Genomic DNA, 22,542 nt, shown 5'->3' on the forward strand with positions numbered 1-22,542 from the left:
ACTACGGTAAGTTTATTTTAAGGCATCTTTAAAAAATGTGGCACTGGAAAGTCGTGTTCAGTGGAAGTCGGCAGGACTGGCTAAAAAATATTGCCTCTTTTAGCAAAGGTCAATTTAAATTCCGCAGGGATCAATCTTCTTAGGTGTTCCAGGCTAAGTCTATCCTGTGAATTTAAAACCTGTTGTATATGCAGACTATGGATGTACTCTCTGTGTAGTCACTGTGTGGTTGCATAAGATGGAGACTTGTTTACCTGATGTACCATCAATCAGGTTTACACTGTATCTTTACATGCTGGCACCACTAGAGGGTGCAACTGATGGAGACCGGGGGTTTCCTGCCCTGGTGGCAGGGTCCAGTATAAAAAGGCTGCACACTATGCTTGTGCCTCACTTTGGAGTTTGGAATAAAGGACCAAGGTCACTACAGTTTGAGTGCCTCATGGAATCATTCATAAGTACATCACAGACATAATAACTGGCGACAAGAATAAGGACTTTCACGCGATCATGGCTACCTTTGGCACACTAAAAGACTTCACAGAGGGTGATGATTGGGATGCCTTCACGGAAAAACTCGAGCAATATTTTGTGGCAAACGACCTGGCAGGGGAGACGGACACATTGGTGGAGAAGCGCAAGGCTATACTCCTGACCAATTGTGGGCCCGAGGTCTACCGCCTCGTCAGGGACTTGCTGGCACCCACGAAGGCCAAGGATGAGACATACGATGAGCTGACTGAACTAATTTGCGACCAACTAAAACCAAAAGAGAGCATCCTCACGGCCAGGTACAGATTCTACACTCACCGCAGACCTGAGGGCCAGGAGATTGCAAAATATGCTGCCGACCTCAGGAGACTTACGGCACCATGTGATTTTGGCACGCACCTCAACGAAGCATTGCGAGACATCTTCGTTATAGGAATTGGCCATGAGGGCCTCCTTCACAAGCTATTATCTGCCGGCACCACAGTCAACCTGCAGAAGGCCATCAGCATCAGTCAGGCGTTCATGACCTCGACCTGCAGCACCAAGCAAATCATTCATCCTGTGGACTCAAACCCAGCAAGTACTGTACACAGAATGGTGTCTTTCACAGGCAAGACTGTAGAACGTGGCTCTGCCCAGGGCAGAGAGCACAGACCTCATGGTTCCAGAACTCAAGAGTCCGCCGAGGGGTGCTAATCGAGTAGCACCATGCTGGCGTTGCGGAGGAAACCATAGGGCTCACCAGTGTCGGTTTGCTGAGTACGTATGCAAAGCCTGTAACATGAAGGGCCACCTCCAGTGTATGTGTAAAAGAAATACAACTCACCGTCCAGCAGAGGAGTCGGTAGATGGCTTTGAATCTGGCGGGGAGTATGATGATTTGGCCAGAGAGGCAGCTCAGCCCCAAGAAGAAGTGTATGGTGTGTATACCTGCACCACCGATTGTCCTCCAGTAAAGATGGAAGTCGAGATAAACGGCGGTTCCAGTCTTCATGGAATTGGACACGGGAGCGAGCCAGTCAGTGATGAACCAGGATGCCTTCGAGAAGCTATGGAATGAAAAATGACCCGAGCTAGTTCCAGTACAGGAAAAGTTGCGCACCTACACCAAGGAGCTGATCCCAGTCCTTGGTAGTGCGGATGTAAGTGTAATCCATAATGGCGTGGTGCACAAGTTACCTCTGTGGATTGTTGCAGGTGATGGTCCAATGCTACTCAAAAGAAGGTGGATGGGGAAGATCCAGTGGAAATGGGAAGACCTCTTCACTCCAGCAATTGATGTCCCCCGTGCTCAGAGGCAGAGCAAAACTTCACCTTCACTTGGGCCAGACACCAGAGAACAGAGCAGTGCAGACACCTGAGGCACAGACCATCCATCACGACTGCGTGGCAATGGTCCGACCGGAACGACCCAAAAGTACTTTCCCGGCTCCAGTGGCAGAACTCCTGGGGAGGAAGATCGAATTCACAGGCACTCTTCCAGCTTTTGTGGCAGAATCGCGGGAGAGAAGGATCAAGGCATTCAACCTCGAGGACAGAGGCAAGATGATGTCCCTGCTGCAGCGAGGGGCAGCGTGGCTGAAAAAAAAGACGCCGTGGCAATATCACGAGGTGCAACGCTGAGGGACCAACACGTGGTGTCTAACGAAGGATTTGATTGGGGTAAAGCCAGCAGGGTTTTCTTAAAGGAGACCTGCAACCAACTGAGCTTAAAGAGACATTGTATGCATGGCAATCAATGTAACGAACCGATTACGATTGTGAACAAAGTGTTGTTGCGAATTGTCAGTACTATTCCTAATGTAAAGAACAAAATGTTGTTGCGAGATGTCGGGAATAGAGTGTTCCCAAAAGTAGCTGGCGATCGACCTCAGGAGGGTGAAGGCACTGATCCTGATACCCTGCTCCAGGTCTATCCCACGCTGCAGGCACCCGTTGGCACTATTCGCCATGGACCCGGAAACGAAAACGGTGGCAATATGTGCAGTCGGGTGGAGACGGCACAGCCCCCCGACCCAGTCGCTACCTCGGTCATGTCCGGAAGCAAAAGGTCAGAACCAACGAGTTCCCCAAATGGATCCTGGAACAGCCAGGTTCCCAACAACGTTAGAGAGCAGGCAGAAGACTCTGCAGCCCTCAAAGGAGGACAGGGAGGCCACACACATCTGTGGCTCTGCCCACCACTAGGCAATGGCAAAGGCCCTGAATCCTGGCTAGATGAGCGAACCAAGCCCACCTCGCTTGCAGGGGGTGCAACGCCGCCATCAGACGATTGGGACCCGGTTGTTCTGGAACTAGTGTCCTTGCAAACCTGTACTGCTACCTCAGTACTGACCATGACTGACCCATGAATACAATCTACCCAATCCTGGCGCACGACTGTAAAAGGTAACAAATGTAAGTCACTGAACCAAGGTGTCACGATACAACTGTAAAAAAAATGTTTCTTCCTTTATTTGTACTTGCACTGTGTCTGATCCTGTATGTTAATATAACGGGCCTGCTGCATGATCTTGTTGTGGGGTGGAGGGGGGTGGGAGGCAGGAAGTGGATGTAAGGGCTTGGGTGGTTAACAGGGAGAGAGCCAAGCCAAAGCACAGCCAAGGTGCAAGGGCTATTGGCACTTAAGTCTGGGGAGAGCTAAGCCAGAGCAGATAGTGCAAAGGTAATTGGCACAAAGGACTTGGGGGAGAGTGATGTTGTATATGCAGACTATGGATGTACTCTCTGTGTAGTCACTGTGTGTTTGCATAACATGGAGACTTGTTTACCTGATGTACCATCAATAAGGTTTAGACTGTACATATACACGCTGGCACCACTAGAGGGTACAACTGGTGGAGACCGGGGGTTCCCTGCCCTGGTGGCAGGGTCCAGTATAAAAAGCTTCACACCATGCTTGTGCCTCACTCTGGAGTTTGGAATAAAGGACCAAGGTGACTACAGTTTGAGTACAACACATTGCCTCGTAGAGTCATTCATAAGTACATCACAGACATAATAAAACCTACCTCTTTGACCAAGCTTTTGGACATCTGTCCTAATGTCTCCTTTTTTGGCTCAGTGTCATTCTTTGTCTGATAAAGCTCCTAAGAAGCATCTTGAACATTTTATTACGTTAAAGGCACTATAAAAATTCAAGTTGTTGTTCTGTATTTGATAGATTGGTTGAATCATGCACATATTATTTTTGTTCCTTTAAACTAATAGTAAATATTTGCTGGAAATGATAGTACTGTTGTCCCTGAGATAGCTGGCAATATCTGTAATTTGGAAGTGGGGATCGGGAATTCCTGGGAATGTGTCAAAATTGGCAGGGCTTCATTTGTACAGTAAAGTTTGAAAATCACCTCTGCACGGTTAACTGAGTGATAGAACAATATTTCAGTTCATGTTACAAGGTGCAGTCATGGAGGCTCTCTGTCTGTCGAAGTCCACCGTGATACTCTGCTGACAGATAAAATCTTGGGAAAACAGAAAAGAAACATTGATTGCATATATACTGTAAACAATAATAAAGAGTAAAGTATGTCTCAAAGACATATCACATTATGGTGTTCAAACTGCACCTGATTGTGTCAGAGGGAATTGATCATCGCATTTAAGGTTAGTACCCCTAACTGCTTGTATAATGTTTTGTTATATATAATTAATATTAGTTAATATTTTGGAGGAAGACGTACACAGGGAACCAATATTAAACTTTTATTAGTTTTGTAGACTACATACAAGTTGCTGACTATCCTGGTTAAACATATCTTGTTCTACTGCACTCAGCAATCTCGAGTCAGATACGTTTACATCATGACCCCTGTTAATCTCCTATTAACCACGGGACAGACCAAATATGACAACAATAGAAGACATGGATGTCGATATTGGCATAGAAATGGCCCTCTTTGGGGACTCAGCCAAAGGCGGCATTCAAATCTGATGGGATTCTCTGCAGAGAAGGTTGACATTCTATCTGGCCTGAAAGCAGACACCATGTGCTTGCAAGAGAGACAACAGCACAAAACATCCCTGGCATGCACATTGCTGTGAACATCAAAAGCGACATCTATGGCAGCACAATACTTGTATATGACAAAAGACTGTTGAAAAACACGGCTCTGAAACACCATGCTACAATAGAACTTACCATGGTAATCTCAACCAAATAATGGTAGTTTCTATTTACAAACTACTAGGTGAACAGTTTGCACAGCCAACCGACTTGCCCTGCCTGAAAAGCCATGCCTTATCATAGGCGACTTCAAAAGTCACAACACCATCTGGGGATATGCTAACAGCGACTACGATGGGGAAGAAGTTGAGAAGTGAGCGGCAACGAATAACCCTATCTTGCTGTATGTTCCCAAGGATAAATGTACCTTCCAAAGTGCACGTGGAACAGGGAATACAATCCAAATCTAGGTTTCGTCACCTCTGATAATGCAGGCAACTTCAAAAAGGAGGTAATGACATAAATCCCAAAATCACAGCAAAGACCAGTGCAAATGACAAGAGAGGCTACAGTTCAACCCAAGAAATAAGGGGTAAGCCATCTAAGGATAAGGGACCGAGATGAGGAGAAACTTAGGACCGAGATAAGGAGAAACTTCTTCACCCAGAGAATGGTGAACCTGTGGAATTCTCTACCACAGAAAGTTGTTGAGGCCAATTCACTAAATATATTCAAAAGGAGTTAGATGTAGTCCTTACTACTAGAGGGATCAAGGGGTATGGCGAGAAAGCAGGAATGGGGTACTGAAGTTGCATGTTTAGCCATGAACTCATTGAATGGTGGTGCAGGCTCGAAGGGCCGAATGGCCTACTCCTGCACCTATTTTCTATGTTTCTATGTTTCTAACTGCCGAGATTTAACTTCAGGAAGGCTGATATGGAAGGCTTTACTTCTGAATTCGATGAGCCCACCTGTAGTATTTTTCTGACACATGAGCACCATAGAGAATTTGTCTCCCTGTAAGGAAGACTCCTCAAAAGCACATCCCTAGGGGTGTCAGACACTACTAGGAGGATTTTAACACACCCACCCTCCCAGACTGGCAGGAATGATGGCGCCGGGTTTGTGTTATATTCCCTGCGTGTTTCCAGCCCCCAGCAATTTGACTTGCTGAATTCAGGCATGGAAAGGCCACCCACCCTCGAGGAGCATAGACCTAATTTAAATAGCAGAGTCATCATTGGGACACATGCCATTTTAAACACGGGTCTGATTAAGGCCCACATAGTTTTAAGGATCCAGGCCACAAGAGGCCCAGGTAAGTGTTTTAAAAAAATGTTTTAAGGTTCCTTATGGGCCTGAAGGAAGAGTCCTGCTCCGGCTGGCCCAAGAAGGATATCTTGGGCCTTACCTGCTCCGAGCTTCCCTTCCCTCCCCTCTCCCAATCACAGACTTGTCGACCCCCTCCCCACTCCAATCCGTAGTTGCCTCACTGGAGACTGTTTCTGTGGGACCTCGGCAGAGGTCTGACCTCCCAAACCCCCACCAATTTTTACTCTCCTCGCCAGCAGTGACATCATTTCCGCTGGCTTCGGGGAGGATTCAGTGGCAGGGCATGTAAATCAGGCCGGAAATTAAAATCTCCCAGGCCTCACACTGCGGGGCCAGAAGGTATGCACCACAGATTCCCACCCTAAGTTAAAATCGGTCCTCATATATACCTGGGCTTTCAGAACATAGAAGCAAACAATATAAGCAATATGCAGAGCTGTTTGATTGGATCACTTTGGTGAATAAACCATTAGGCTTAGGGAAATGCTCATGAGAAAGATCGGAAAGGAGCGACACGACTGCTGGAGGGAACTGATTGAAACAACAGATCTGTGCCACGATAGCAAAAAAGCATTGGGCCACCATTCACAAGTTGAGCCCTGATGGACAAGAACAAAACCTCAGTGGCACAGTCTCTCCCAACCAACTCATTCTACATGGCAAACCGGCCTACAAAGCACAGTGCAAAATGAAACAAGTCACGGAGGAAGGCCACTCACTCCTCATGAGACAGGAAAGTCCACAAGGAGCAATTCAATATGGAGGAGCTGTAAACCCGAAAATGTGGAAGGGCAGTTGGACATGATGGTGTGTCTAGAAACATAGAAACATAGAAACATAGAAAATAGGTGCAGGAGTAGGCCATTTGGCCCACTCGAGCCTGCACCACCATTCAATATGATCATGGCTGATCATGCAACTTCAGTACCACATTCCTGCTTTCTCTCCATATCCCTTGATCCCTTTAGCCGTAAGGGCCACATCCAACTCCCTTTTGAATATATCTAATGCACTGGCCTCAATAACTTTCTATGGTAGAGAATTCCACAGGTTCACAACTCTCTGAGTGAAGAAGTTTCTCCTCATCTCGATCCTAAATGGTTTACCCCTTATCCTAGTGAACTATTCCTTTTGTTTCGCGATGTGACCACTGAAGTGGCCACTCTTGCAAGGTGACAAAGCAGATACCAAAAGCAGACTGTGACTTCAGTGAAAATGAGAGACAGTAACAGGTGTATGATCCTAGACTCCCACTGCACAGTCGCATTTCATCACCTTAGAAGCTGAATTCAAAAAAACACTTTTCCTCTAAAATTCCCTTACCCCAAATTACCACTGTGCTACAAAATGGCAGGAAATGCTTCTTGAACAAAAGTGCTGGTATATCCTAAATCCAGTGAGAGCTAGTGTGGCAAAGTCTGGAGACAATGTGGACAAGAGGAAGCTGAGAATTGACCCCAGATGTGAAAGTGGAGAGTCGGGTCAAACACTTGAACACTGGCTAATGCAGTGCCCCCTGTCATCATCCCGTACTCCCGAGTAACTAGTTGAGATAATTGACAACACTAGATCTTGGCTGTGGTTTTGGAGCGACAAGCCATGATGATGATGCTAGTGGGAATGCACAGCAAAACTCACTGTTCATAATGAGCAAAAAGCAAAAAACTGCGGATGCTGGAAATCTGAAACAAAAACGTGAAATATATTTTAGGCCTGAAGAAGAGTTCAAAACCCAAAACAGCGACTGATTTGTGATCTCTCGCCAGATGTTGCCTGACCTGCTGCGTGTCTCCAGCATTTTCTGTTTTGTTTCACTGGTCAGAATGTTGGAAAATAAGATAATGAAATTACAAACTCAAATGAGAAATCTTTTGCTTCTCAATTAAGTTCATAAGTTCCATTGACCCATCAATCACCATTCGGTCTATTTATATATATTATATATATATATATGCTTGAAACATATTTTATATCTTATATGTAGTGCGCACTTCCTGTTGCCACACTTTCACCATCACAATTTGCTGATTGGATTGAAGTAATATAGCAGCAAATCAAAACTGGAGAGATAGAAATCAAGAATTAAAAGCAAGGGAGTGGCTAAAAAACACTAACCATAAATACCTAGAGATTTATGAAAACAAGCAATCCTGAATGACCAGTCAGAGAAAATACCAATAAAAAAATTAAACTGAATCACTCAGTTATTTTTGAAAAAAAAATGGCTGAAATTTCTAATAGCCAAAATAAGGTTTCAAACAAAATAAAAACATCAAAAATTACATATTTGACACTTTGCAAGAAGTTTACCTCTGGAGTTGTCTTTTTTGATGTTTTTATTCTCCCAAAATCCTAGGCTTGGACTTTGTCACCAGTAACTTCCTCTCCTGATGTCCCACCATTGTTTCTTTGGAGGTTCATCCATTTGCGTAATTTCTCTGGGGTTTCCACCAATCTTCCACCAAAGTTACACCAGGAGATCGGGAAAACCCATGCAGAAATTCTATCCCAACAATGTTGCTGTAAAGCTGTATCTCTGTTAGCAGATCCGACAGTCTGGGCAGGAGCAGTGCGCCCAATGCTTCTCTTCAGCACCTAACAATATCTTTTCAGTTATTTTTCAGAATTATTTGAAGAAAAGCCTTTCAAAACTTTACTCAGGTCAAGTTCACTTAAATGTTTTTTTAACGGAGAGACTGCAAATGTATGTAAGTGAGAGAAAATCAAAGTTAAAACAAAGATCTATTTCAAATATGATAGTCTGTACTGATTACATGTCCACTGGAGCTTTTGCTTGTGCTCAAATTATAAACAGTGTATAAACTTCAGAAAGCATATCAAGCTGAGAGACAGAGTGAATGGCAGACAGAAAGATAAGAGTCAAGCAGAAGTAAAATGTCCTCCTTTGAGCGCAAAACCGGCAATGAGGCTGCGACATGCACCTGAACTAAGTGGCTCAAGGCCAGTCTAAACTGGGCCTTGGGTCTCATCTAAATAATCTGGGTGGGCTGCCAGCGCTTGTTGAGACTCCACAGGCTCGCCCTTTTGCAGCAACAATTTTCAGGCCGCCTGCCTTTCTGGCAGTATCCTCAGGTTAAGCGGAAGGGAGCCTGTTGTGGCCGGCAGCAGCTGCCAGAAATGCTATGAAGCTGGAAGGACCACTGAAATGTCCTGAGCAGGACAGGTCCGACGCCGGCCCAGCTCTTCGCAGATCAATTTCGATGAGGGGACCTAATACAGGCATTAAGCACCTCATTAATATATGTAAAAGGCCTTCTGCCTATTTTAGGTGGCCGCCAGGAAAAATAACCAATTTCAGGTCAGACATTTCTCAGGCTTCCTTGTGCCGTAGGACGTTGGTCCCCAAAATGAGGCCGAGTTGCGCCCATTTTATGCCTGTAAAATGGGTGCAACGTGGTCCAATTTCTACACCGCAGAGTGTGTCCCCAGCTAATTTGAATTCTTAAAAAACAAGTTAAATTCTGAAACTTTCTCAGGCAAACAGAAGGGCTTTTATTATCTTCACATGTGTTCGGGAGTCGGGAGAGTCGGTCGGTCAAGAGAGTCGGGGTAAATGGTTCATTCTCGGATTGGCATTCATTAACTAGTGGTGTGCCGCAGGGATCAATGCTGGGACCCCAACTATTTACAATCTATATTAACGACTTGGAAGAAGGGACTGAGTGTAACGTAGCCAAGTTTGCTGATGATACAAAGATGGGAGGAAAAGCAATGTGTGAGGAGGACACAAAAAATCTGCAGAAGAACATAGGCAGGCTAAGTGAGTGGGCAAAAATTTGGCAGATGGAGCATAATGTTGGAAAGTGTGAGGTCATGTACTTTGGCAGAAAAAAATCAAAGAGCAAGTTATTATTTAAATGGACAGCGATTGCAAAGTGCTGCAGTACCACGGGACCTGGGGGTACTTGTGCATGAAACACAAAAGATTAGTATGCAGGTACAGCAAGTGATCAGGAAGGCCAATAGAATCTTAGCCTTTATCGCAAAAGGGATGGAGTATAAAAACAGGGAAGTCTTGCTACAATTGTACAGGTTATTGGTGAGGCCACACCTGGAATACTGCGTGCAGTTTTGGTTTCCATATTTACGAAAGGATATACTGGCTTTGGAGGCAGTTCAGAGAAGGTTCACTAGATTTATTCCGGAGATGAGGGGGTTGTCTTATGAGGAAAGGTTGAGTAGGTTGGGCCTCTACTCATTGGAAATCAGAAGAATGAGAGGTGATCTTATCGAAACGTATAAGATTATGAGGGGGTTTGACAAGGTGGATGTAAAGAGGATGTTTCCACTGATGGGGGAGACTAGAACTAGAGGGCAAAATCTTAGAATAAGGGGCCGCCCATGTAAAACTGAGATGAGGAGAAATTTCTTCTCTCAGAGGGTTGTGGATCTGTGGAATTCGCTGCCTCAGAGAGCTGTGGAAGCTGGGACATTGAATAAATGTAAGACAGAATAGACAGTTTCTTAAAAGATAAGGGAATAGGGGGTTATGGGGAGCGGGTGGGGAAGTGGACCTGAGTCCATGATCGGATCAGCCATGATCGTATTAAATGCCGGAGCAGGCTCGAGGGGCCTGCTCCTATTTCTTATGTTCTTATGTTCTGTTAAGAGCTAGAACATATTCCAATCAGTAACAAGAGTGAGACAGAGAGAGAAAAGACAGACAGAGATACAGACACAGAGAAAATCAGCCATCCAGGAACCAATCACAAAACATTGAATTCAAAGTTTGCAGAGAATTCTTAGAAACTTACAAACCAACACTAACAGACCTGGAACCCTATCCACCCTAGCAATCCTACCAGGCCTGGGACCCTCCCCACTTGTGCTGTTAGTGCCCCTGCCCCTCCCCATTCTCTCCAGTGCTGCCAGACCCATGCCTCCCCCTCCCATCACTGCTCACAGATAGTTAGAATTCACTAAACTCCACAGTTCACCCTTCCCCATTGCAATTAAACTTCAGGCTCCCCTTCCACAATTCTGTCCGACCCCAGGCTCCTACCTTTACAATGATGCCAAACTAAAGGATGTGCCAATCCCCAGCAACCCCACCACAGTACTGCCAAACTCCAGGAACCCCACTACAGTTTTGCCAAGTCCAAGGACCATCTCCCAGTGCTGCTAAGTCCCGCCCTTTTCTTCACTACTTCTGATTACCAGGTACTACCTCAAAATGGTACATTTTGCATATCTGTATAACCTCAACTTTTAAAATAGTAAGGATTAAAAATTAAATACATGGGTAAAGTATTTTATAAAAATACGACACACCAATTGCACTAATTAATTGTTTTCAGAGTCATGGAGTTCAATCCTCAAAGTACCAATAAAACTCTTCGAATGAAAACGGAATTGGCTTTTCGGGTACAGTGAATCAGTGACCTTGATATTTTGCCGTACATGTTTATAATACTCCTCTTGTTATAAAACTGTACCCTGCAAATCGCCTTGAGTAATGCCACAGACGATCCCCTAATCTATATATAAGTCTTGTCTCTAGCTCACATCTGTCACACTTTAGACATCACAGTTCAAATATCGCACTTAACACATCATACTTCAAGTGTCAACGGTATAAAAATACTTAGTCATTTCCTACTGCTTTTTTTTAACACTGATAACCTGCCCTCTTACCAAGAGCTGATACAGGAACTTAAAAACATCCTCAAACAATTAACCCCTAATTGACCTCAGGTTTGTACCTATTTCGACTACTTGTCCACATGGAATACTTGCACAGTAGTCTTAAAGAGAGACATTAAACACAACTAGATTATTGAATTATATTGCCAAAACAGTAGAGTCTGATAAAATCATGTGCACACTGTACAGTGCTCTGTTCAGTCCACATCCTGTGTATTATCGAGTTCTGGTCCACCAAGCACTGGAGATACCACAGAGAAGAGTCACAGATTGAGCCCTAGTGTCAGTGGACTGAGGGTATGAGGAATGTCAAGAGAAACTTGGGTCTCGACTTTCCACTTCGATCGCTAGGGCCTAAAAAATAGACGATGTTCCAGCCAAAGTGATGTTTCAGCTCTCAGGATCGCTGGAAGATCGCCCATTTTTCGGATCGCAACTTTCGGCATTTTTTTTCCAGCGATAGCTCAGCGATGTGGATTGGACCTTAGCGATGCAAAATGGGCCCCAGCGATGTAGAAGGCAAGACATCCCTAGCAATGGCCCTTCTGCGCATGTGTTTTTTTTTTGATTCTTTGCAAAGAAGATTTCCTGCGATTCAGGAGGTCAGGGGTCATCATGGCATGCGCAGAAGGTAAGGGGAGGGAGAGAGAGAGAGAAAGAGAGAAGAGAGGAGAGTCTTGAGAGGAGGAGAAAAGAAAGAGAGAATAAAGAGTAATATCACAATAATACAATTACAATAGCGAAATGTCTGAAATAGACTCCGAGCATAGTATCTGCGATGTGGAGGGGAGGAGGAGAGCCAAGCCTTTTCAGATGAAGCAAACGAGGCGTTGGTCAGTGAGGTGCACTCGCGGTGGGCCCAATTAATCCGGGGTGGACGTGGGAAATTTCCACCCCGAGCATACCGGAAGATTTGGGGCGAGATCGCTGACGTGGTCTCGTCGGCATCCCACAAGGCGAGGGGGTCGGACCAGTGCCACAAGTGTTGGAACAGCCTGGTTGCTTCGGCAAGAGTAAGGATTAAATATATTTAAATTGTAATGATCCGAATAATATGTAAATCTCCCGGATTGAAATTAAGCTGGTTATTCTTGCATATAATCCCTGCTAAGATCTGGGCAGGGCTCGGAACCTGAGCCCTTTCTAAGTCTTTTTAAGTCTAAATTTGGCACCGTCTCCTTTTGGGTTACGTTGATGGATGGGGCACGACTGAGCAATGAGGGGTCCGGTGACCTTTATCCAGACTGTGTCAGTCTCTCTGGCTGCTGTCACTTACACAGTGAGCCAGCCTGGACTGGGGGAGAGCTGCCCTGGCTCACTGTCTGCCCTGGGACACTTTCGGACATTCGCTCCTGTCATTCCCGAGCGGTCCTGATTACCTCCCCACGCCCCCCGGGGACCCTCATGGAGATTGTAGTGATCCTAAACACGATCTTATGAAATATTTTATCTGAACGTAGATGTTATAACCATGCATCAATTGTGGATACAAACTATATGAGCATATGACGTTGGAACCTGCTGTCTTTCCATGATAGTACCTCGTCAATTAGCTTATGCCATGCTCTTGTCACGTTTGCAGAGGACGAAATCTAAGAATAGATCGGAGTAGAGGTGCACCGGAGGAGGCCCTGCTCAGCTACAGCTGCTCACCGACCTTGAGGAATGTGCGGCAGCACTTGTGGGCACCCACAGTCGCCCGGCCACCACCCGTGGTGATACAGATCCCTCCCTTACATCACGTAATATGTAAAGCATGTTAATTCAAAGTAATGTAACGTCATTTTATTCATATTATGCATGCAGCTTCTGTACTACTCTCAGGTTAACAACATAAGAACACAAGAAATAGGAGCAGGAGCAAGCCATCTGGCTCCTTAACCCTGCTCCGACATTTTATAAGATCATTGCTGATCTGATGTAGGGCTCAGCTCCACTTCCCTGTCTGCTCCCCATAAACCTTCACTCACTTATCATTCAGAAGTCTGTCTATCTGCGACTCAAATATAATCACTGATCCAGCCTCCACAGCTCCATGGGGCAGTGAATTCCACATAGATGTACTACCATATGTACTACCACATGATGCATTAATAAATAACGTCTCTCGGTCACATTTATTGTAGTAGTGCTGCTCCTCCTACGTATGCCAGCGCAGCACAAAAATCATGTGTATCCTTCTGTTCTAATAAGCTCAATAAACTCAATTGTGTTTTGCAGGTCACCCAGCTCCAGAGGCAATAAGGGAGGCCACACCTGCAACTGCCCCATTGCAGGTGGTCATCACCACAGATGGTGAAGAGGAGGAAGAGGAGGAGACCACCAAGCTAAAGGAGAAAGGAGATGTTATTATAGAAACAGAGGAGGATGCCCCTTGCATCCCTGTCAATGTTGTACCTGTGGCCACTTTGTCGTCTTCGACAGAATAAGTAGCGGGCCCAAGCGGCTTGTAGTAGGCAACTCCAACGCGTACAGTGCCCACACCGACCCCGCGGAGGTTGAGTCAGCGAGGTCGGCACACGCTAAGACAGGCAGATCGCTACGAGGACATGTACAGTCTGTGCATGGAGTGCGTCGCCATAAGTCGCGAGCTCCACCAGACGTTTGGTGGGTTGACGGGGAACATTGGCAGGATGTCCGCTCGCATATCCGAGGGTATGGAGCGTATGATTATGGAAATGCGTCAACAGACTGCCGCTGTCCATGCCTTGCGGCATGCGATACTGTCGGGAGATGGCACTACACTCCAAGGTGCCGTCCCACCAATCGCCAGCACAGATGCGAGTCAGGAGGAAGAACTGCCTTCTAGCTCAGAAGTCGTTTCATCCGAAATGTCTTTTCCTCCTCCATCCCTAAAAGGATCCTGCCACCATCATCGCCCCCCCTCAGCCCCCGCCTCCTCCCCCCCATCACAGCAGCATGCCTTGAGGTCACCTACTGCAAGTCATCCTGGTCCCATTATCCTGTTACAATGCGGGGGGGGTATATTAGGATCTGGAGGGAGGCGTGGCCGCAGGTGGGGGGGGGGGTAATGTTCTCATTGTTCGTACTGTTGTTGTTGTTGTATTTTAAATTTATTGTTGGGTGACTGTTGGGGGTTGGGGGGGGGGGGGTATTAGAGTTTAAAAAAAATTAAATTGTTCAATAATTAAAATTTTTTTTGCATTTTACAATTGTTGTGCAGTGTCTTATAATAACGTAAGGAAAGGTAAAATATGAATACAATTGTTGGAAAACAATGGCCAGGCCAGACGAGGCAAGGATGAAACGTAACACAACTGCAACTGTTGTCTTTCTGTAACTGTAACTGTAACTGTCACCAATGTAAGTTCATGCAAAGCATTCATTTATGAGCTGCTGACGCAAGAGTTTTGCAGCTGCGTAACTCGCATGGGGCTTTTCCAGTCTTGCAGGGGGAGGTCGTGGGGGCATGGGTTCATCGCCAGGCTGATTGTCCTCCCCGAGGTCCTCGTCATCCTCCTCTGCCTTGTCTTCCTCTTGTCCCCTCTCCTGAGGTGGACCGGCGGCCCCATCTGGCAATTCTTGTCCTCTCTTTATAGCTCTCCTTATAGGTTATGCAACATGCAGCACACCACAATAAACTCAGCGACCTGCTTAAGGTGGTATTGTAGGCTGTCTCCAGAGTGGTCCAGGCATCTGAAGCACTGCTTCAGCACTCCAATTGTCTTTTAGACAATATTGCATGTAACTATATAGCTTTCGTTGTAGCGCTTCTCAGCTTCCATCTGGGGATTACGCAGGTCATGAGCCAGCTGGCAAGGCCATATCCTTTATTCCCCAGCATCCAACCGTGACCTTGTGACTGACTGTCAGAGACAGGTCAGAGACAGCGCTCTCACACAAGATGTGCGCATCATGGATGCTGCCTGGAAAATTAACATTTACTGCCATGATTATTTGGTTGTGGTCGACAACGAGCTGCACATTCAGGGAGTGGAATCACTTTTGGTTATGAAACACCTCCACATCCTGTAAAGGTGCTCTCAGGGCGATGTGCGTACAGTCTATTGCTCCCTGCACCTTGGGGAAGTTTGCTATTCTCGAGAAACCCAAAGCCCTCCCGGAGTGTGCCTCCCTGGTCATAGGGAAGTTTATAAAGTCCATCCTGCAAGCGTAAAGGGCTTTACTCACCTGTGGAATAGAGCAATGTGTGGCGTGCTGAGAGATACCACAAATGTCGCTAACTGAGGCCTGAAAGGAGCCCAATGCGTAGAAGGAAAGTGCTGCAGTAACCTTTACCTCAATGGGCAGTACGGTCCTGATGGTGCTGGCAGGCTGCAGATCTCTCTTAATTAGCTGGCATATCTCAGCGATGAACTCCTTTCGGAAGCGCAGCCTCCTAAGGCATGTGTTATCAGACAAGTTCAGGTATGAATCTTTTCCCTTTAAGTTCGTCGGGTGTAAGGTCTTCTCCTCCGCATCTGTCTGCCATCTCTTTGATTGGGCACCTGCTCTTCAATAAACCCATCTTCAGTCTGCAGCATGTGATTATTCACCAATAATGGTGGAGAAGTTACAGACCCCACCACTATTGATAAATTTTGTTCTCAATAAATAGAAATGTGAGCAAATGATTGCCAAAGAGTCAATAAAGCTCTTAAAATAACTCACAAATTAATTCTCCTCATAAGCTCCTTCTTCAAGCAGCCTCTAACTTCCTCCGACGTTCAAAATGGCGTCGGTAGTGCCGAGTCCTACTGAACAGTGCCAGTCGGGAGCAGCTTTTCTCCAGCGATCTCCAGCGATCTTCTTGGCGAGCAATCAGCCCGGCGATGTGTGGGCGATGTGGCGAAAGTTGCGGTGGGCGATCACCTCAAAGATGTGAAATTCTTATGTGCCGAAAGTTGGGCCATCGATCTTTGGGCGATGTTCCGGCCCAACTTTCCACATTTAAGGTAAAATGGGCGATAGCCTGCCTATTTGGGCGATAGATGGGCGATAGCCCAGCGATCATCAGAGGAAAGTCCAGTCCTTTCCAATTTCAAAAGAGACGACTGAGAGGTGATAGTAAAATTAATGGAAAAGGAAGATCCAGAAAATTACATCAAACTAAATTACAACATTGCGATAAAGGGACACAAGTTCTAACCAGTAAAAGGCAAAATTCAGACTGTTTTCAGGAAATGTTGTTTCATACAAAATTGATCGATGCACGGAATGGACTCTCGGATAGAGTAGTGGAGAGAACCCCTAGAATTATTTAAGAAGCAATTAGATACTACAATGGGAGGATGTCTGTGTCTTTCTCAATACATTCACTAAAGAGAGCCGAATGGCTTACTTTTTCCTTATTTATCTGGTGATTTTGCGATTACAAGCATGCTCCAGACCTCAGGCTAATGTTGAGCAATGCCACAGGACGTTAGCTAAGAATATCCCAGTAGTAAGGTCCCAGCCGATTGGACAACCACAAATGTAACACCCCTATTTAAGAAGGAGGGAGACAGAAAGCAGGAAACTATAGACCAGTCAGCCTAACATCTGTCATTGGGAAAATGCTGGAGTCCATTATTAAGGAAGTAATAGCAGGACATTTAGAAAATCATAATAGAGTCAAGCAGAATCAGCATAGTTTTAGGAAAGGGAAATCATGTTTGACAAATTTGCTGGAATTCTTTGAGGATGTAACGAGCAGGGTGGATAAAAGAGAATCAGTCGATGTCGTCTATTTGGATTTCCAGAAGTCATTTGATAAGGTACCACATAAAAGGTTAGTGCACAAGATAAGAGCTCACAGGGTTGGGGGTAATATATTGGCATGAATAAAGGATTGGCTAACTAACAGAAAACAGAGCGTCGGGAAAAATGGGTCATTTTCAGGTTAGCAAACTGTAACTAGTGGGGTGCCACAGGGATCAGTGCTGCATCCTCAACTATTTACGATCTATATTAATGACTTGGATGAAGGGACCGAGTATAATGTAGCCTAATTTGCTGAAAGCAAATTGTGACGAGGTTGCAAAGAATCTGCAAAGGGATATAGATAGGTTAAGTGAGTGGGCAAAAATTTGGCAGATGGAGTATAAAATGGGAAAATGTGAGGTTATCCACTTTGGTAGGAAAAAGAAAAAGAAAATTATTATTTAAAGGCTGCATCTATTTGTGCTAACTAAAAGGCAGTCGTTTCTCTGATTGGCTCTCTATTTTCACATGACCTATTGCTGATTGGTCCACTTGGAGGATAAGCCATACCCTGAAGTTCCTCTGGAATGTGTAACTGAAACCGCCCAGCCCAAGTTCTGAGTGACTTTCCAATTTGTAATTCGATCCATTTTGACTTCAGAAGCCACAGAGGATTGATCTCCCCAAAGCCACCAAGTTCCAGCCGAAGTCCATTACCCCAGTGCAAGTGCAACCCTCCTCCAGCCAAATCCCTTACCCAAGCGCCAGACCTTACCCCATCCCCCCCCCCCCCCCCATAGATGGGGCATTGTGTGAGGATTGTTAACATGTTTATTAGGTATGAAGTGAATAGTGACAGAGTCGTGACTTCTGGATTTCATCCACCCCAACGATGTCCCTTGTAACACACACACCAGGGACCAGGGGGTTGGAAGAACGTGATCCATCTTCTCTGAATTCCCTCTCTTCCCTCCAATCCCCCACCCCACCTGTGTCTCTCTCTTCCTGCCCCCCCATGCTCTCTCTCCTCCGCAAGCTCTCTTCCCCCCCCCCCAAGCTCTCTATCTCCCCCTTCCCCACAAGCTCACTTTTTCTCTCCCCCCCAAACTCGTTCTCTCCCCCCCCACCCCGCAAGCTCGCTCTCTCTCACTCCCCCCCCCAAGCTTGCTCTCTCTCTCTCCCCTCCCAAGCTCGCTCTCTCTCCCACCCCAAGCTCGCTCTCTCTCTCTCCCCCTCAAGCTCTCTCTCTCTCTCCCCCGCCCAAAGCTCGCTCTCTCTCTCTCCTCCCCCAAGCTCTCTCTCTCTCTCTACCCCCCTCCCCCAAGCTCACTCTCTCTCTCTCCGCCCCCCAAGCTCTCTCTCTGCCCTCCCTAAGCTCTCTCTCTCCCCCCCGCAAGCTCTCTTTCCCCTCCATCCCGTTCTCCCCGCCCCGCTTCTCACTCTCCCCGCTGGCCCACTCTCCCCACCGGCCCACTGCTCTCTATCCTCGCCGTCCCACTCTCTCCACTTCTCTCTCTCCCCGCCGCGCGCACTCTTCACTCAAACTCCCGCTCGAACTGGTCCTGGCCGCCCGCTGCCTGATCGGAGGCTCTGGGCTGTTGGCGCCTCGGGGATGCTAATGGATCGGAGGCAGTGGAGGCAACGTGTGGGGCCGGTTCCAGATGGTTTCCGGTGAGAGCTGAGGGAGAGGAGGACGCATGCGCAGAATAAGGTTAGTGGGAATTGCGCTGGGGGGGTGGGGGAGGGGGGTGTGGCGGACGGTGTTGGTGATATTTGTCCTAATTCTCGCTTCTGCGCATGTGTCGGGAGACGCATGCGCAGAAAGGAAACTTAGTCCAAATAGTTACTGCATTATTTAAATGGAGAGAGATTACAAATTGCTGCAGTACAGAGGGATCTGGGGGTCCTTGTACATGAAACAAAAAGTTAGCATGCAGGTACAGCATGTAATTAGGACGACAAATGGAAGTTTGGCCTTTATTGCAAGGGGGATGGAGTATAATAGTAGGGAAGTCCTACTACAACTGTACAGGGTATTGGTGAGACCACACCTGGAGTTTTGCGTACAGTTTTGGTCTCCTTATTTAAGGAGGGATATACTTGCATTGGAGGCAGTTCAGAGAAGATTAATTAGATTGATTCCTGAGATGAAAGGGTTGGCTTATGAAGAAAGGTTGAGCAGGTTGGGCCTATATTCATTGGAGTTTAGAAAAATGAAAGGTGATCTTATTGAAATGTATAAGATTAAGAGGGGGCTTGACAGGGAAGATGCAGAGAGGATGTTTCCCTTCATGAGGGAATCTAGAACTAGGATGCATTGTTTTAGAAAAAGGGGTTGCCCATTTAAAACAGAGATGAGGAGGAATTTCTTCTCTCAGAGTTTGTGAATCTTTGATATTCTCTATTCCAGAGAGTTGTGGAAGCTGGGTCATTGAATATATTTAAGGTGGAGATAGACAGATTTTTGAATGATAAGGGAATTAAGGGTTATGGGGAGTGGGCAGGGAAGTGGATTTGAGGCCAAGATCAGATAAGCCATTATCTTACTGAATGGCGGAGCAGGCTCGAGGGGCCAAATGGCCTACTCCTGCTCCTATTTTTTGGACCGGATTTTCGGCTTTTGGGGTTTTTCAGCGAAAACAGTAGCAATACGTGAAAATTACCATTTTCGTTGCGCTACCATTTTTAGGCCGAGCTTTCGGCCTTTGATATCTGCGCCAGGTAAGGGAGGCGTTGCACAATTATACCCCGCGCAAAATGCAAGTTTTCGCAACTTTAGTCTGGGGTCGTTTGCGCTGCGAGAGAGATCTTGAGGGGGGAAGAAAATCGAAAAAAATTACAAAAACATTTAGAAGACCCTTAACTAATCGCTGTAAAAGAATTAAAAAATAAAAACTTTAACTTACCTTTTTTTCAGGTTTTCGTACTTCTCGCTGCTGGCAGGGCTGCACCAACAGATTTGACCTGTCGCTGTTCTGTGCGCAGCAAACGGGTCGGGGAGAGTGCCAAAACTCGATCGCAAATGCAATTGGAGTCGTTGCACATCGCGCACCTCTCCCCGGCGGTACCTAGAAGCGCCGTCGCAAACAGATACCCGATGATCCCACACGGGCTCTGCGACCGGGTTACCGCCGCAGAGTGTCAAATCGCGCCGAAAACCCAGTCGCAAACCTCTCGAAAATCCAGTCCCTCCTTATGGTCTGATGTTTATCAAAAAATACAAGACAGAGTGTTTAACAAAATCTCATCCTGAAAGTTATTTGCACTTTGCTGCCATGGTTAATGGCTGTCCTACATGCCTTATATTAAATTCCTAAGCATCTTCTCTCAATGCAAACTGTTGCGGCCACTCCTATTTGTTGTAATTATATAATAAACAATTAATAACCATAATTGTCGGGCTAAATGCACCAAAATAATCATACATTATTTGTCTACCAGAGATAGAAAGCTCATATAATGTTTCACTGATTGTGTTGTAGTATTCCTGCTATCATGCCAAGGCCAGCACTCTGTGAATAGGCAAATCACAGAATTTCTGACCCTGGACTTGACCCTATTTCCCAGGTATGGAATAGTGCAATGATGAAAGATGATACGTTCACTATTGTACGGATCCATATATCATTATTTGAAAATAATTAGTTTTAAAAGACTCAAATAAGGTACATTATACTTAGCATAACACAGTCCTTTGAAGGGTCACAAGCACTGGATCAAATATTAAGCAAGACACTTAAGTGAATCGAATCAGATCTCTCTACCAATGTTTCTAAACTGATGAAGCATTTCGGTAACTTCAAACAATTTAAAAGTAATTACATTAAAGAAACGGTCTCGTCTGCAGTGCAACTGTAACTGCAGCAGCCAAAAACGCAATGGACCTTCAGTTGAGTTTTGTGGAGCGAGCTATTATTGACTGGCCCAGCCAGTCCAAGTGCCCTCCAAAAAAAAAGAGCAACACATATTGAATGTCCCCCGTCCTTTGGCAACATTATTCTCTTTTGTGACCTTCACTGAAATGTATTTCACACTCACACATATACAGCAAGCAGTGGCACCTGTATAAATGGGAACTTATGAAGGAAACAAAACCACCACATTGTGAAATAGTCGTCATTAAACTAACGGAAAATCCAAGCTACTCGTTAAAATACTGCACACTCTTAAAGGAAGTTTTCCATGATGACAAATATTTACAATATCAATTACTCAATGTGTCAATTAAAAGTTACACATTTTATTGCACTTTGGGGATACATTTCGATATGTTTCTGCTATTACAAGTAGGTAAAGCCCGGAATATGCAATAGAGAAATGCAATAGAGCGGAAGTCTTACCAGAGTGTGATCAGAAGCCCTGAAGACGAAGCAGAGGTTGTGCTCCTGCTGGCCCGCAGCCCTGCTCCTGGTCAGATAGGCGAAGTAGCTGAGCTCGCTGCTGTTGTGCAGCAGCTTGTGGATATGCTGTGCGCGGTGTTGGAACACGGTGCTGCTGGCAGAGCCCTGGTCTGGGCTGGAGCTGGCGGCGGCCACACAGCTCACCCAGCCCTGCCACACCTGTAAGCGGACCCGCAGGCTCCCCGAGCCCCGGGCGCTCCGCCTGCGCACCTCAGCCACCACCCAGGGCAGCATGGGCATGGTGGTGAGCTGGTGAACCGGCACCGAACCCACCAGCTGCAGGCTGAAACGCCGCCCGGCTGCCGGCGAGAGCTTGTGATCGCGGCCGTCCCGCTGGCCGCGGCTGGGACTGGCGGCTCCCAGCCTTCTACTGCCCAGCAACCTCTCCCCTTCCATCCTCGCCCAATGCCGCTCCAACTCAGAGCGATGCCAGTCTGCCCCGGCTCAGCCCCCGAGGATAGGCACAGGGCATTGCTTGGCTTTGCAGCCAGCCCGGTCTCACTGTGGCTGCAGAGACAGAGGGCGCAGGATCTCCGACTGACATCCGCCCACAGCGTGCAGCTAGCTCACCTTCCAAATGTACCCGAATAAGCTCAATCCCCAGCACAGTGCCGCTGAAGCCTCGCCGCAATCTCCCCTTCACAAGTTGCAAATTCATCTGCATTCTCTTTGTTTTGCATTCAGTAAATGCCTGTCTTCATGTCTGCAGGTGGGTGGTTACACTGTAGGAAACTTTCATCTGGTGATGAAGCAGGTACAACCAAGTCAACAGTTACAGAATATATTCAGTCAGAGCCCGGCAGGAAGAAGGGATGAGAGACTTTCCGGACGAATCATTGGTTGGGCCACATTTGGGTCCAGTTTTGGGTGCCCTACTTTAGGAAGTATGTCAAGGCCATGAAGAGGGTGCAGATGGATTTACTAAGATGATGGGGATGAAAGCAATTAGCTAATAGGAGAGACCGCAGGAACTGCAGCTTCTTCATTGGAACAGAAGGTTTAGAGGAGCTCAAATAGAGCTGATCAAAATTGTGAAAGGTCCTGATAAGAGAGATCCAGACGGAA

At 46.3% G+C, this 22,542-nt stretch overlaps 1 protein-coding gene across 1 annotated transcript in view; it reads right to left on the bottom strand.

Moving 5' to 3' along the window:
• The window catches only part of LOC139242811 (TBC1 domain family member 1-like), a 428,759-nt gene extending 406,995 nt beyond the window's left edge, over window positions 1–21,764 (bottom strand). The window contains exon 1 of the mRNA XM_070870508.1: window positions 21,418–21,764. Coding sequence (XP_070726609.1) covers window positions 21,418–21,717 — 300 coding nt within the window. The 5' untranslated portion in view covers window positions 21,718–21,764. The remainder of the gene's footprint in view (window positions 1–21,417) is intronic.
• Window positions 21,765–22,542: the final 778 nt, after the last annotated feature.

Source organism: Pristiophorus japonicus, chromosome 2 (assembly GCF_044704955.1).
Source record: "Pristiophorus japonicus isolate sPriJap1 chromosome 2, sPriJap1.hap1, whole genome shotgun sequence".
NCBI classification, from domain to species: domain Eukaryota; kingdom Metazoa; phylum Chordata; class Chondrichthyes; family Pristiophoridae; genus Pristiophorus; species Pristiophorus japonicus.